Here is a 13,858-nt window from a genome sequence, read left to right on the forward strand (position 1 = left end):
TTGAAAAAAGTGCACCACCCCCAATTCACGTGCGTGCTTTGGGGTCTTTTTTTGGTAATTTTTGGTCATTATTTTGGTCATTTATGTACTCTCTTGCTTATTTTGTGTCTTTTTTTGGTCATTTTGTGTCTTTTTTGGTCATTCATGTATTTTCTTGCAATTTTTTTGTCTTTTTTCGTCATTTTGTGTCTTTTTTGGTTATTTTTGGTCTTTTTTCTGTCTTTTTTGGTCATTTATGTATTTCCTTGCTAATTTTGTGTCACTTTTGGGTTCATTTGTGTCTTTTTGGTCATTTTGTGTCTTCTATAGGTTATTTTTATATTTTCTTGGTAGTTTCGTGTCTTTTTTTGTCATTGTATTATCTTGCTAATCTTGTGTCTCTTTTTTTAGTAATTTTGTGTCTTTTTTTTTTTGTAATTTATGTATTTTCTTGCTAATTTTGTGTTTCTTTTGGGTTCATTTGTGTCTTTTTTGTCATTTTGTGTCTGTCTTCTTTTGCTTATTTATGTATTTTCTTGGTAATTTTGTGTCTCTATTTTGGTAATTTATGTATTTTCGCTCCGGTGCGAGCTGCAGCAGTTTAGCGAGGTCGTTGTCACCTGCTGCTCAATATCTGTCCTTTTTTATTGTCTATGCTTTAGGTTTTTATAGGCATTTTCTATCTGCTTTGTGTAGCAGAGTGGTTCTTCAAGCCAGTCAGAGAGTAACAAGGGATTTTACAACTGGAACAACCTGTTCTCACAGGAGTCTGTGAAACATTAGTGTCTCCGCTGCAACAGAATAATATGTTGATCAGCAAATCAACCTCAGACACAAGGCATGTAATGGGCGAAGGTTTGATTGGTATTAGTGGTCAAATGAAGAGCCGTTTGGGAGCCAAAGAGCCAAAAGATCTTCTTGGTGATCTGAGACAAAAGATCCGGATCACTGAAAAGAGACCAGATCACCATCTCTACTGTTGGTGCACACCCTTCAGCCAATCAGAATTGAGTATTCCAGGTGGCGTCGGTACATTTCACAATAACTCACCATGTGATTGATACAATGCAACTCATCGCTGCGTCACAAATCCACCGCAGGCTGAAAAAAAGATGCACATTTCATCGTTTTGCAGCAAATTTAGGACAAAAAATGTCTTTGATTGATACCCAATGAAAACTAATACTTGTCCTGAAACAAACTCCTCAGAGCTCTGCAGCACTATGTGCTTCTGATTTAATTTGATTTAACATTGATTCATTTTAGCATCATGCTAACTGTTTTGTCCCCACAGTGTTAAAGGTAAAAGGTGTTTAAATGCTGACTCAGGATCTAATTAACTGCATTTGATGAACAAATTATGACTCACCTGAAAGACAAACAGTTCATTTGGTTAGAATTATAATAAATATGCATTTAAATAAAACCTCTTAACAAAATAGCTTATAAACAGGCCAACAGTATTAGATGATGAGTGCAAAAAGACACTGAAGTGCAGTATTTTTGCACGATTCCTTTCTTGGTAGTTTCGTGTATTATTTGGTCATTTTGTGTGTTTTCTTGGTAGTTTTGTGTGTTATTTTGGGTCATTTATGCATTTCCTTGCTAATTTTGTGTCTTCTTTTGGTTATTTATGTATTTTCTTGGCAGTTTCGTGTCTTTTTTGGTCAATTTGTGTATTTTCTTGGTAGTTTTGTGGATTTTTTTGGCCATTATGTATTTTCTTGGTAATTGTATGTCTCCTTTTTAAAAACATGCTTATTTTATGATAATTTCATGCATTTTGAGGCAGAAACTTGCAGTTTATTGTGTTGTGTCCGGTCCAGTCTCTTCGGCTGATTTTCAATAATCCTCTGACAGACGAACCCCCGCTCTGTTTCCTCTTTATTGTCTGTTTCTTTTTCCTTTGGTGACGTTTAACACTCGAGTCGTGTCACCGAGACGTTCTGAAGGCATCAAATATTCTCATTTCTCAACATCAGAAGTGCTGAATCCATTCAGTGGAGACTTATTTCTCTTTACTCGTCCTTGTGTTGGAAGTTTCAAGTGTTGATGTATTATTATTATTATTATAGAGACTCTTATCTGTCTGATAGTCAAGAGGCTTTCTGAGCATTTCCTTTGAACCTGGTGTTGAATATGGAACACTGGAGACAAAGAAGGATTCAGTCTTTGTGTTGAAGTGATAACAGACAGTTTAAAGTGATTTTATCTTCTTCATACCTGATGACGATCCAACATCCTGTCTGTCAGAGCAGATTGTTTCAAAGCTTTAATGCTTGTTGGGATGAAGGCTGCAAAGAATAAACCTCACATCAAGATATCTGGATGAAGATAGTCATATTTTTGTAATTTTGTGACTCTTTTGGGTCATTTTGTGGTCGTTTTACATCTTTTTTGGTAGTTTCATGGTCATTTGATGTATTTTCTTGGTATTTTTTGTTCTTTTGGTAATTTTACGTCTTTTTCTGTCATTTTGTGTCTCTTTGGGTAAATTTGTGTCTTTTTTGGTCATTTCTGTTCTTGTATTGGTCTTTTTATGTATTTTCTTGGCAATGTTGCATCTCTTTTGCTCGTTTTATGTCTTTTTTGGGTCATTTTATGTATTTATCTTGGTATTTTGTGTCTCTGTTGGTCATTTTGTGTCTTTTTTGTGTCTTTTTAGGTAATTTTCATGTATTTTCTTGGCAATGTTGCGTCTCTTTTGGTAGTGTTTTGTCTTTTTTTGGTATTTTTGTCCCTCTTTTGGTAATTTTGTGCCTTTTTGGGTAATTTCTGTTCTTGTTTTGGCCATTTTATGTATTTTTTGGTATTTTTTTCTCTCTCTTGGTAATTGTATGTCTCTTTTTGGTCATTTTGTGTCTTTTTTGGTCAATTTACTTCCTTATTTGGTCATTTTATGTATTGTCTTTGTGTTTTTTTTGTCTCTTTTGGTAATTTTTTGTCTTTGTTTTTGTTATATATCTGTCTCTTTTGGTAACTTTGTGTTTGTTTTTGGTAATTATCTGTCTCTTTTTGTAAAATTTTGTCTTTCTTTGGTATATATCTGTCTGTTTTGGTAATTTTTTGTCTTTTTTTTGATAATTATCTGTCTCTTTTGGTAATTTTTTGTCTTATTTTGGTAATTTTCTGTCTCTTCTGGTAATATTTTGTCTTATTTTGGTAATTGTCTCCAGCCACCATGAGCGTCGTGCGGTGCAGCCTCCTCTTCCTCCTGCTCCTCTTCCTCCCGGCCCTCTCTGAAGCCAAGCGGCAGCCCGGCGAGGCCAAACCTGAGAAACCGCGGCAGCCTCCGTCGTCCCCGCCGCCGCCGGCCAAGAGAGCCAGGAACCGGTCGGTGCCGGGCTCCGGGGAGCTGAGCACCAAGGACGGCCACCGCTGCGTCTGGCAGACGTCTGGAGACGGGCTGGTCAGTCTGCTGGTCAACTGCAGCACCGAGACTCTGGGGGACACGGAGAGGTGAGGACGCATTCATCTAGCCAAAAATAACAACATTAACAAGAGAAGACATGACATCATCAAGAAAAGACACAACATGACCAAACAAAGATATATAAAGACACAAAAAGGCACAAAATGATAATATATGTATATGTATATATATATATATATATATATATATATATATTTATATAAAAGACAAAAAAAGACACAAAATGACCAAACAAAGATATATAAAGACACAAAAAGGCACAAAATGATAATATATGTATATATATATATATATATATATATATATATATATAAAAGACAAGAAAAGACACAAAATGACCAAACAAAGATATATAAAGACACAAAAAGGCACAAAATGATAATGTATATATATATATATATATATAAAAGAAAAAAAAGACACAAAATTTCCAAGCAAAGATACAAAATTTTGAAAAAAGACACAAAATGACCAAACAAACACATAAAAAGACCCCAAATTACCAAAAAGACGCAAAATGATAAAAAAGACAAAGTAATAAATATATATATATATATATATATATATATATAAAGACCCAAAAAAGACCCAAAATTTCCAAGCAAAGACACAAAATGACCACAAAAAGACACAGAATAACCAAACTAAGACATAAAAAGACTAAAAAAAACCCAAAATGAACAAAAAAAGACACAAAATTATGAAAAAAGACACAAAATTATGAAAAAAACACACAAAATTATGAAAAAAGACACAAAATGATAAAAAAGACATAAAATTAACCAAAAAAGACACAACATTTCCAAAATAGACACAAAACGATCAAAAGAGACACAAAACGATCAAAAGAGACACAAAACGACAAAAAAAGACACAAAATGATATAAAGAGACATAAAGTCACCAATACATGTAGAATAATTGTCATATCACTTATCTGCCTATAACCCACTTGACTGGCCAGTTAAAGAAAAAGATTTAAAACCTTTAAAGCAGTTTTTGCCAGTGTAACCCTCTGCTAGTTCCTGCAGTTAGACTGTGTAGAATAAAGCTGACAGAGTTTCTATCAGACTCAGACTCAGAGCTGTAAGTTATTATTCAGCTGGTTCCTCTGCTGAGCAGTTTCCATCTGGACCACGGCCTAATGGGAACATTTGATGCATATTTATGGTTCAGGCTGGACTCTGTGATGAGGTCATACAGTGTGGGGCGTTCAGGGACTGAAAGCTCTTTCAGTAAATCACAAACACACCTGATAAATGTCCAACCTGAGAGCTCAGCTCACATCTGGTCACGACTCAGACCCAGACAGAATCTTTGTCTTTTTTGGTGATTTGATGTCTTTTTTTTTTCTCTGTTTTGGTAATTTTGTGTTTTTGTTTGGTAATTTCGTGTCTGTTTTTGTAATTTTTTGTCTTTTCTTTGGTCATTTCTGTTCTTGTATTGATCATTTTATGTATTTTCTTGGTTTTGTTGTGTGTCTTTTGGTAATTTCTTGTCTATTTTTCGTAATTTTACGTCCATTCTTGGTCATTTTGTGTCTCTTTTTGGTAATTTTGTGTCTCTGTTGGCCATTTTACGTCTTCTTTTGGTAATTTAATGTATTTTTTGGTCATTTTGTGTCTCTGTTGGCCATTTTACGTCTTCTTTTGGTAATTTAATGTATTTTGGGTAATTTTGTGTCTCTGTTGGCCATTTTACGTCTTCTTTTGGTAATTTAATGTATTTTTTGGTCATTTTGTGTCTCTGTTGGCCATTTTACATCTTCTTTTGGTAATTTAATGTATTTTTTGGTAATTTTGTGTCTCTGTTGGTCATTTTGTCTCTTTTTTCGGTAATTTTATGTATTTTTTGGTCATTTTGTGTCTCTGTTGGTCTTCTTTTGGTCATTTTATGGTTTTTTTGGGGTCTCCTGGTGAAAGTCCTGGATTTGTTTGTTTGTTTGTTCTTCACCTCTTTATCCTTTGTGTTCCTGCAGATACTGGTGCCGTTACGCCGGTAAGCCTGACCTCTGCCAGGCCTACGGGGTGAAGTCCAGCCAGTACTGGAAGCAGCTGGTGGGGAAGCTGAAGAAGAGACAGAACGCCTGCGAAGGAGAGAAAGTCCTGAAGGCCAAAACCTGCAAGAAAGCTCCCGCTGAAGCCCACATGAAGCTGGCCCAGCGCAGCGGGGAGGACCAGAAGAAGGAGGGCAAGAAGAAGAAGGGACAGCCGGCCAACGGGAAGAGCTCAGACGGAGGCAAGGCGGAGAAGAGGAAGAAGAAGGAGGAGGAGGAGGAGGAGAAGAAGAAGCTGGAGGAGGAGAGGACTGAGTTTGGAGATGACGAAGGCTTGGTGAACGACATGGCGCCGGTGCAGAGCTACTGCAGCGAGGGCTGGACCTCCGTCTGCTCCTTCTTCGTCAGCTTCTTCGAGGGTTGATGGGGAACCAGGAAGGAGACGTGAAGATGGTTTCTGGCGGAGTTCACAATCTGAAAACAAGATAAAGAAAGAAAATCAAATGAGGTCAAATTTGAGCCACTTAGACTGGGATTCAGTCCTAAAATACTGTTAATATCAGCTTTTTATTATTAAGTTTGAACGAGACAATTAAAACATGGCAATCTAAATGATATCAAACAGTGTTTCCCCTTCGTTATATTATATCACCTGTCTGTCTCAGTCCCGCCCCCACATCATCTCTACTAGACTAAATACCATCTACCTGTCCAGGCCGGTCCCAGGTGATCCAAACCATCCAAACACACTGTTCAGTTAGCATTAGCTGACAATTAAAGTTGTTTTAATCCCAAAAGGCTAAACTGTGCCTAATGGTCTGAATTACTTCCTGTGAATAATAAGAGCAGATGGATGTGTTAACAGAATCCATCACAGAATTTACAAGAAGACTGTCAAAATAAAATCATAATATGCAATGATTAGATCAGTGTGTATAATGGAATAGTGGCATTAGAATCTGTCAAAATAAGATTGCCTTAAGAAAACATAGAAGAACCTTAATTCTCCTTTACAATAATCAATTAAAATATACCCCCCCCCCCCCCCACACACACACACACACACACCCAGCCAGCTAACAGTTAGCATTAGCTGACAAGTAAAGTTTTTTTAATCTCAAAAGGCTAAACTGTGCCTGATGGTCTGAATTACTTCCTGTGGATAATAAGAGCAGATGGATGTGTTAACAGAATCAACCTAAGATTTTACAAGAAGACTGTCAAAATAAAATTGCCTTAAAAAAACATAGAAGAACCTTTATTCTGCTTTACAAGAATCAATTAAAATATGCAATGATTAGATCAGTGTGTATAATGGAATAGTGGCATTAGAATCTGCGAGAAGCCACTAAATTTGTTTTTTTTATGGGAAACCCCTGGATGTGTTGGCAGAATCCACCACATAATTTACAAGAAGACTGTCAAAATAAAATTGCCTTAATAAAACATAGAAGAGGGGGGCCATGCAAGTTTCCACGTTGGGAAATATGTGATCCCCCCACCAAAATAAAAGCTGTAAAGCTGGGGGAAACACTGTTAAATCATTAAATCAAACCCATCAACATGAGTGGAATCCTGAACTCGTTATAAATGTCACACTGAGTCAGTTTGTGTTAATGAAACGTTTTAGTCTGTGGTATAAACTTTGTTGTAGTTTGTTTCTAGATTTGTTCGATCAGATGGAAGTTGAGCTGCAGTTGAAAGTGTCTAGTGAACAATCAGTCACTGCTGGTGATTTTAGTCCTGATAATTATAGATTTGATGTTTTTTATTGATGTGTAACTAATATTTTCTATGAACTTTGTAACTGTTTTGTAAAAAAAAACAACAACAATCTGCTGTTTTTCTGTTTTGTGGCACTTAGACGCGCATCATTTGTTTTTATATTTTTCAATGAAATTTTTAACATGTTTGTTTCTGGAATTCTACAATAAAAAATGCTTAAAGGGATTTATACTTTGAGTTATACTTTGTTCTCGTTAATGTCTCGTGAATGGTTTAATAATAATTAATATAATTAATTAATAATATCTTATCAAATATGAACATGAAAAGGAACTACGTGATAAGATTTAGGCACCAAAACTTCTTAGTTAAGAAAAAAGATTTAGTTTAAAATAACGACTTCTGTTCGCAGTTACAGTGACACAGAACAATAAGTAGAAAGTGATGTAACTATGTTCATTTACAGGAAGCTTAAAGGGTCAAAATGCCAAAAAATGTTTAAACATTTGGTAGTTTCGAGCAGGGTGGAAGTTGTTTTAGAGTTTTATGCAGAAAAAAGTAGAAACAATTATTAATCTGTAAAGTTTTTATCAAACTCATTTTGGAAGTGATTCCATCAATGAAAACTTATTCTAGAAGACCAAAAGGGATAACAACAGATCAGAAATAATATCTTCAACCTCATTTAATCAGTGTGATAAACTTGATAAATATATATAAATATATTAAGACTGTAATTATGTTCCGTATATTGCAAGATTTTTTGGGGGCGTTTTTCACTAATTTTTAGCCCCTTTATCCCTTTAGCTCCTTTGGTAATTTTGTGTCTTTTTTGGTGATTTTACGTCTTTCTTTTTTAAAATTAATTATCCTGGGTGAAAGTCCTGGGTTTGTCAATTAAAGAGAAGAGTCAGATTGCAGAAAAGAGACTAAAAGTTTGAGTTATTGCAATAAAACCACACATGAACTCTTCTTATCTCCTGATTTTTGTAGTTTTTCACTAGTTTTTAAACTCTTTATGTTTTGTGTTCCTTTGGTACTTTTGTGTCTTTTTTGGTGTTTTTTTGTCTCTTTTTTGGTAATTTTCTGTCTTTTTTAGTGTTTTTTTTTAGTTTTTTTGTTATTTTATGTCTTTTTTGGGGTAATTTTGGATAATTTTTTCTCTCTTTTCGTCATTTTGTGTCTTTGTGTGAGGATTTTTTTTAGTTTAGCATTAAAACCCCACATGAACTCCTCTTATCTCCTGATTTTTGTTGTTTTCCACTAGTTTTTCACCTCTATATCTTTTTTATTACTTTCTTAATTAGGTGTCTTTTTTTTGTAATTCCGTGTCTTTTTTTGTTCGTAATTTTGTGTTTTTTGGTAATTGTGTGTCTTATTTGTAATTTTGTGTCTTTCTTTGGTAATTTTATGTTTTCTTGGTAATTTTTCCGTCTCTTTTGGACATTTTGTGTCTCTTGTTGGTCGTTTTGTGTCTCTTGTTGGTTATTTTGTGTCTATATTTCCAGATTTTGTTGCTTGTTGCATGGATCCTTCCGCCAGCTGAACCTGTCAGACTCAGCCTGCTGAAACCTTCCAGGTGGAGACATGTTCAGATATTTTTCTGTCCTGTTTCATGAAGTCATAAATGATGGATGAGGATCAGTTGTTCACAGTGACCTGGTGTGTCCTCTCCTCCTGTTCATTCTCTCTGCTGCCTCACGTTGGTTCATCCTGTTCCTCATTTATTGATTTATCTCTGACACAGTATGGCAGCAGAGTAAAGAACAGAGGAAGCAGGAGGAAAGGAAGGAAATAAAAATATGATGCAGCAGCACTACAGGACCGCTGAACTCTTCTGAACTCTTCTAAACTCTTCTAAACTCTTCTAAAATCTTCTAAACTCTTCTGGACTCTTCTAATCTCTTCTAAACTCTTCTGAACTCTTCTGGACTCTTCTAAACTCTTCTGAACTCTTCTGGACTCTTCTGGACTCTTCTAAACTCTTCTGAACTCTTCTGGACTCTTCTGGACTCTTCTAATCGCTTCTTAACTCTTCTGAACTCTTCTGAACTCTTCTGGACTCTTCTAATCCCTTCTAAACTCTTCTAAACTCTTCTGGACTCTTCTGGACTCTTCTAAACTCTTCTGAACTCTTCTGGACTCTTCTGGACTCTTCTAAACTCTTCTGGACTCTTCTAAACTCTTCTGAACTCTTCTGGACTCTTCTGGACTCTTCTAATCCCTTCTAAACTCTTCTGAACTCTTCTAAACTCTTCTGAACTCTTCTAAACTCTTCTAAACTCTTCTGAACTCTTCTAAACTCTTCTGGACTCTTCTAAACTCTTCTGAACTCTTCTGGACTCTTCTAAACTCTTCTAAACTCTTCTGAACTCTTCTGGACTCTTCTAAACTCTTCCAAACTCTTCTAATCTCTTCTAATCTCTTCTAAACTCTTCTAAACTCTTCTGAACTCTTCTGATCTCTTCTGAACTCTAATTAACCTAACCTTAACCTGTCTGTTATTTTCTTCTGTCATATATATTAGTGGCTATATTTGTTGTCTTGACTATAGTTAAAGTGCTTGTTAGCTCCAGTGCTAATGCTAATGTTTGTTATTGCTCTTACGGTGGATTCACAAGGTGACCAAGGAATGTCTTAGTTTTATTTTCACAGAGAAACAATTTTAAATAATTCTAGTGAACTATCAGTTAAATAGTTGACTGAAAAACAAAGAATAATCTTTTTCAAACTCTACCCCTGATGTCAAGTGGAACATGTGCAGCTGTAATCAGTGTTTTAGGACTCGAGACTTTTTGAAAGTCTCTGGACACGCTTGATATTATCACGTTATATCATCACGTTATATCATCACGTTATATTATCACGTTAGCAACTATAACTTTGAAGTAAAAGTTGCTCATTTGGTTTTTTATTTTTATTATTTTTATTTTTAATTCTTTGTTTTTATTTAAAGTTGCTCATTTGGTTTTTATTTTTATTATTTTTATTGTGATTTATTTATTTTTATTTAAAGTTGCTCATTTGGTTTTTATGTTAATATTGTTTTTATTATTTTTATTTTTATTTGTTTCAAGTTTTTCAGCTTTTTGAGGTGTCTGTGTGTGTGTGTGTGTGTGTGTGTGTGTGTGTGTGTGTGTGTGTGTGTGTATGAGGACTAAAAGGCTTGGCTGCTTTAAAAATAGAAACTCTGCAGAGGAACAAGAGGGGACAAGAAGAAGAAGAAGAAGAAGAAGAAGAAGAAGAAGAAGTGGGTATTTGGAGAGCCTGGACACCTTTCAGTGGTTACCATGCCAACCAGCCAAAAGGTGGAGTGTGTGTGTGTGTGTGTGTGTGTGTGTGTGTGTGTGTGTGTGTGTGTGTGTGTGTGTGTGTTGGAGCCCACAGCGTCAAACAACCCCTTTTAACAAATTGGAGGTTGCACTATACATCCTGCCAAATAGCCATAGATCCAACTACAACACACACACACACACACACACACACACACTCACACACACACACACACACACACACACAGCTGCAAGTCATCTTCGCTGCCCAGTGGCGTTCTAGACCAGTGTTACTGTGGGGGCCAGTATTTAATCAGAGGGCTGCATTTAAACACAGCAAAGATGATATTTAAGCATTCAAAACCTTTATTTTAGCTTATTTATACATATCATAAGTATATTACGAAGATACAAATATTAAAAAATCCAAAATTATTTTTAAAAAGACACAAAATGACCAACACACAACACGGTAAAGTGCCATTCATATAAAACAAAAAATATAAGACCACAAAATATCTTCATGAGGGCCACAATTGGCCTGCAGGCCGCCAGTTTGAGCCCCCTGGTGTATATCAATAAATAGATTCAGGATGCTGAGAGAATGTTAATACTTCAGCCTTCTAGTTTGTGTTGGCTGCAACATTTCCTCTCCATGTCCTGAAAGCTTCAGATGGCAGCAGATCCTCCAGGTGTCTGAAGCTCCTCAGGAGGAACAGAACGTCTTTCTCCACTAAAACATCTCCCTCATTAGGTGTCTAACCGGGCTGAGAGCCGGACACTTTACAGACCGAAGAACACATCATCTGCATACTAATGAACCCTCCAGTCAGCCCAAAGGAGCATCTGCATTCTTATCTCCCTGCACTCATTCATTGAGTGGGCTTGAAAGAGCCACTATATACCAGGGGTCTCAAACTTAAAATACCTGGGGGCCGCTGGAGGCAGTAACAAAAAGACCAAAAAAGATACAAAATGACAAAAAAATGACAAAATTACAGAAAAAAACTAAATACTTAAAAAGACACAAAACGACCAAAAAAGACACAAAATGGCCCAAGAAACACTAAATAATACATGAAATTACAAAAAAAAGACACAACATTACTAAAAAAAGGACAAAATGACAGAAAAAAACTAAATTACTTTATAAAGACAGAAAATTACATAAAAAAGATACACAATTACTAAAAAAGACACAACATGACAGAAAAAAAACCTAAATTACTTAAAAAAGACACAAAATTACCTAAAAAGACAAAATGACCAAAAATAGACACGAAATGACCAAAAAAAGACACAAAATTATTTTTAAAAAAGACAAAAAAGTAATTAAAGGGACCTTCCACACACAACACAGTAAAGTGCCATTCATATAAAACTCACATTAAACTTTCATATCAAGGTGGGGGCCACAAAATATCGTCACGAGGGCCACAATTGGCCCGCGGGCCGCCAGTTTGGGACCCCTGGTCTAAACCGTCTCACAGGTTTGCTTTATTTTTAGCTTCCTCACGAGTATTTTGAGTCTCTCGGCTGCGTTTAAAGGTAGAAAATGCAAAAGGTCAGAGAGAGAAACACTGAAAAAAAGCAATCAGGTGGATTGGCTCTGGGAGCGTTTATCAGGATCATCGTAATCACCTCGTCCACTTCACAGCTCCTCCATGGCCTGATTGTCCTTCACACACATTTAAACACACACACACACACACACACACACTCTCAGCAGGCAGCAGCAGGGGTCAGTCCTCCATAGATCTGGACTCTAAGACCCCCCATGTGGGACGCTGGCGTCCTGCCGGGAGGCCTCGGGGCTCTGAGGCTCTGAGGCTCTGGCAGCTCCTGCCTCGCCTTTTATTCTGCAGCTTTTCTCTACAATCTTCAGTTTTCCTCTCTGTGGGCTCTCCACAACGCCTGACAAGGCCTGAGTGGTGCTGATGAAGAGCTGTGAACCTTCTGGGAAACACATTTCTCTCCTTCGTCCTTCAGAAAACCCAGACAGACACTCAGTCCAGCAGGTGAAGTGGCTTTATTCATCTACTGAAGGCTGCAGGCTGGAGTTGAACCCTCAACCTTTGTGTGTCCAAACATTCGTCTTCACCAGCTGAACAATCCTACGGAGCCCTGAGAGCTCACAGCTGACACTGAAGAAAACACAAGCAAAAATTACATTTGGTCATTTTGTGTGAATGTTACCCGATGGAGAGGCTAGAGTGGATGACATCATCGCTAGAATGCAGAGGGAGAGAAAAATGTGTCAAAAATGAATTTGGTCATTTCGTGTCCTTTTTTTTGATAATTTTGTGTCTTTTTTTAAATAATTGTGTGTCTTTTTGGTAATTCTGTGTATTTTTTGGTCATTTTGTGTCTTTTTAAAGTAATTTAGTGTTTTTTCAGTCATTTTGTGTCTTTTTTTGTAATTTTGTGACTCTAACTACCCCCAGGTAATTAGAGTCTGAGACCCCTGATCTCTATCATTCTGAAGAGTCAGCTTCTTCTAAACCAACATGGCTCAGTGCAAAATTTTGTTTCAAAACCAAACTTCTCATCTCTTCTCTGACATGATTTTGACATCAGAAGATTTGCTCCCACTAGACTGAAGTCTCTTCTGTCTCTGGAATTAAATGAATACCTCTGACTGAACATCTGTCATTAAAGTAACGTCTCAAAGAATCAATCAGGACTTTGTGAGTTTTCATCCAGCAGATGGAACATGAACAGAAATAATAAACACAGTAACAAGTCCAGTATTTACTTGTGTCAGGTCTAGTATCTGGTCTGGAGCTGCAGCTTCATCACTGAGGTAAGAAGTGAAACACTGAGACAGTTATTAAAAATACAAGTAAATAATAAATATTTATTGACTGAAGCTGCAGACTTTCTCTTCTCTTGTTGTTCCGGCTGCTTTACATTTCCAGGCAGCTGCACCAGTCTGACTCTGAGCTGAGCCACTCTCTGCTGCTCTCTGCTGGAAAAGACTCGTCACTGCAACAATTAAAAGCACCTCCACCAAGTGTAGTAACATGATTTTGTAGTTACATTTTTCTAATTTTGCAGAGTGCATTCAGCATTTTTAATGCAATCTTTTGTCTTTACTTTTTTGTCTGTTTTTTTTGTAATTTCTTGGTGTGTTTTTGTGTTTCTTTGTGATTTTTGTTTGTGTTTTTGTGTGTGTTATGTGTTTATTATGTGTGTTTTGTGTGTGTTTTTTTGTGTTTTTTGTATTTTTTTGTGTGTGTTATTGGTGTGTTATGTGTGTTTTACATTTTTTGTACTTTTGTGTGTTTTTTTGGTGTGTTATGTGTTGTTATGTGTTTTTTTTTGTTATTTTGTGCATGTTTTTTGTATTTTTGTGTGTTTTTTGTAATTTTGTGTGTTTTTTGTATTTTTTTGTGTGGGTTTTTGTTGTATTATGTGTTATGTGTTTTTTTGTTTTTGTTTTTTTATGTGTTTT

General features: G+C 36.2%; 1 protein-coding gene across 1 annotated transcript; it reads left to right on the plus strand.

The window, feature by feature from the left end:
- Positions 1-652: 652 nt before the first annotated feature.
- On the plus strand, positions 653-7,357 carry fgfbp3 (fibroblast growth factor binding protein 3). The gene is made up of 3 exons (XM_059359357.1): positions 653-1,281; positions 3,156-3,438; positions 5,390-7,357. The coding sequence occupies exons 2-3, from the start codon at positions 3,161-3,163 to the stop codon at positions 5,829-5,831; spliced, it is 720 nt and encodes a 239-aa protein (XP_059215340.1). The 5' UTR covers positions 653-1,281; positions 3,156-3,160; the 3' UTR covers positions 5,832-7,357.
- The last annotated feature ends 6,501 nt before the right edge of the window (positions 7,358-13,858 follow it).

Source organism: Centropristis striata, chromosome 20, assembly GCF_030273125.1.
Source record: "Centropristis striata isolate RG_2023a ecotype Rhode Island chromosome 20, C.striata_1.0, whole genome shotgun sequence".
Taxonomy (NCBI): Eukaryota; Metazoa; Chordata; class Actinopteri; order Perciformes; family Serranidae; genus Centropristis; species Centropristis striata.

Excerpts from the sequence above, each read along its gene's own strand:
- fgfbp3 (XM_059359357.1), top strand. The coding sequence starts at position 3,161 with ATGAGCGTCGTGCGGTGCAGCCTCCTCTTCCTCCTGCTCCTCTTCCTC. Across the intron at positions 3,439-5,389 it reads ACTCTGGGGGACACGGAGAG|ATACTGGTGCCGTTACGCCG; the intron begins GTGAGGACGCAT and ends GTGTTCCTGCAG.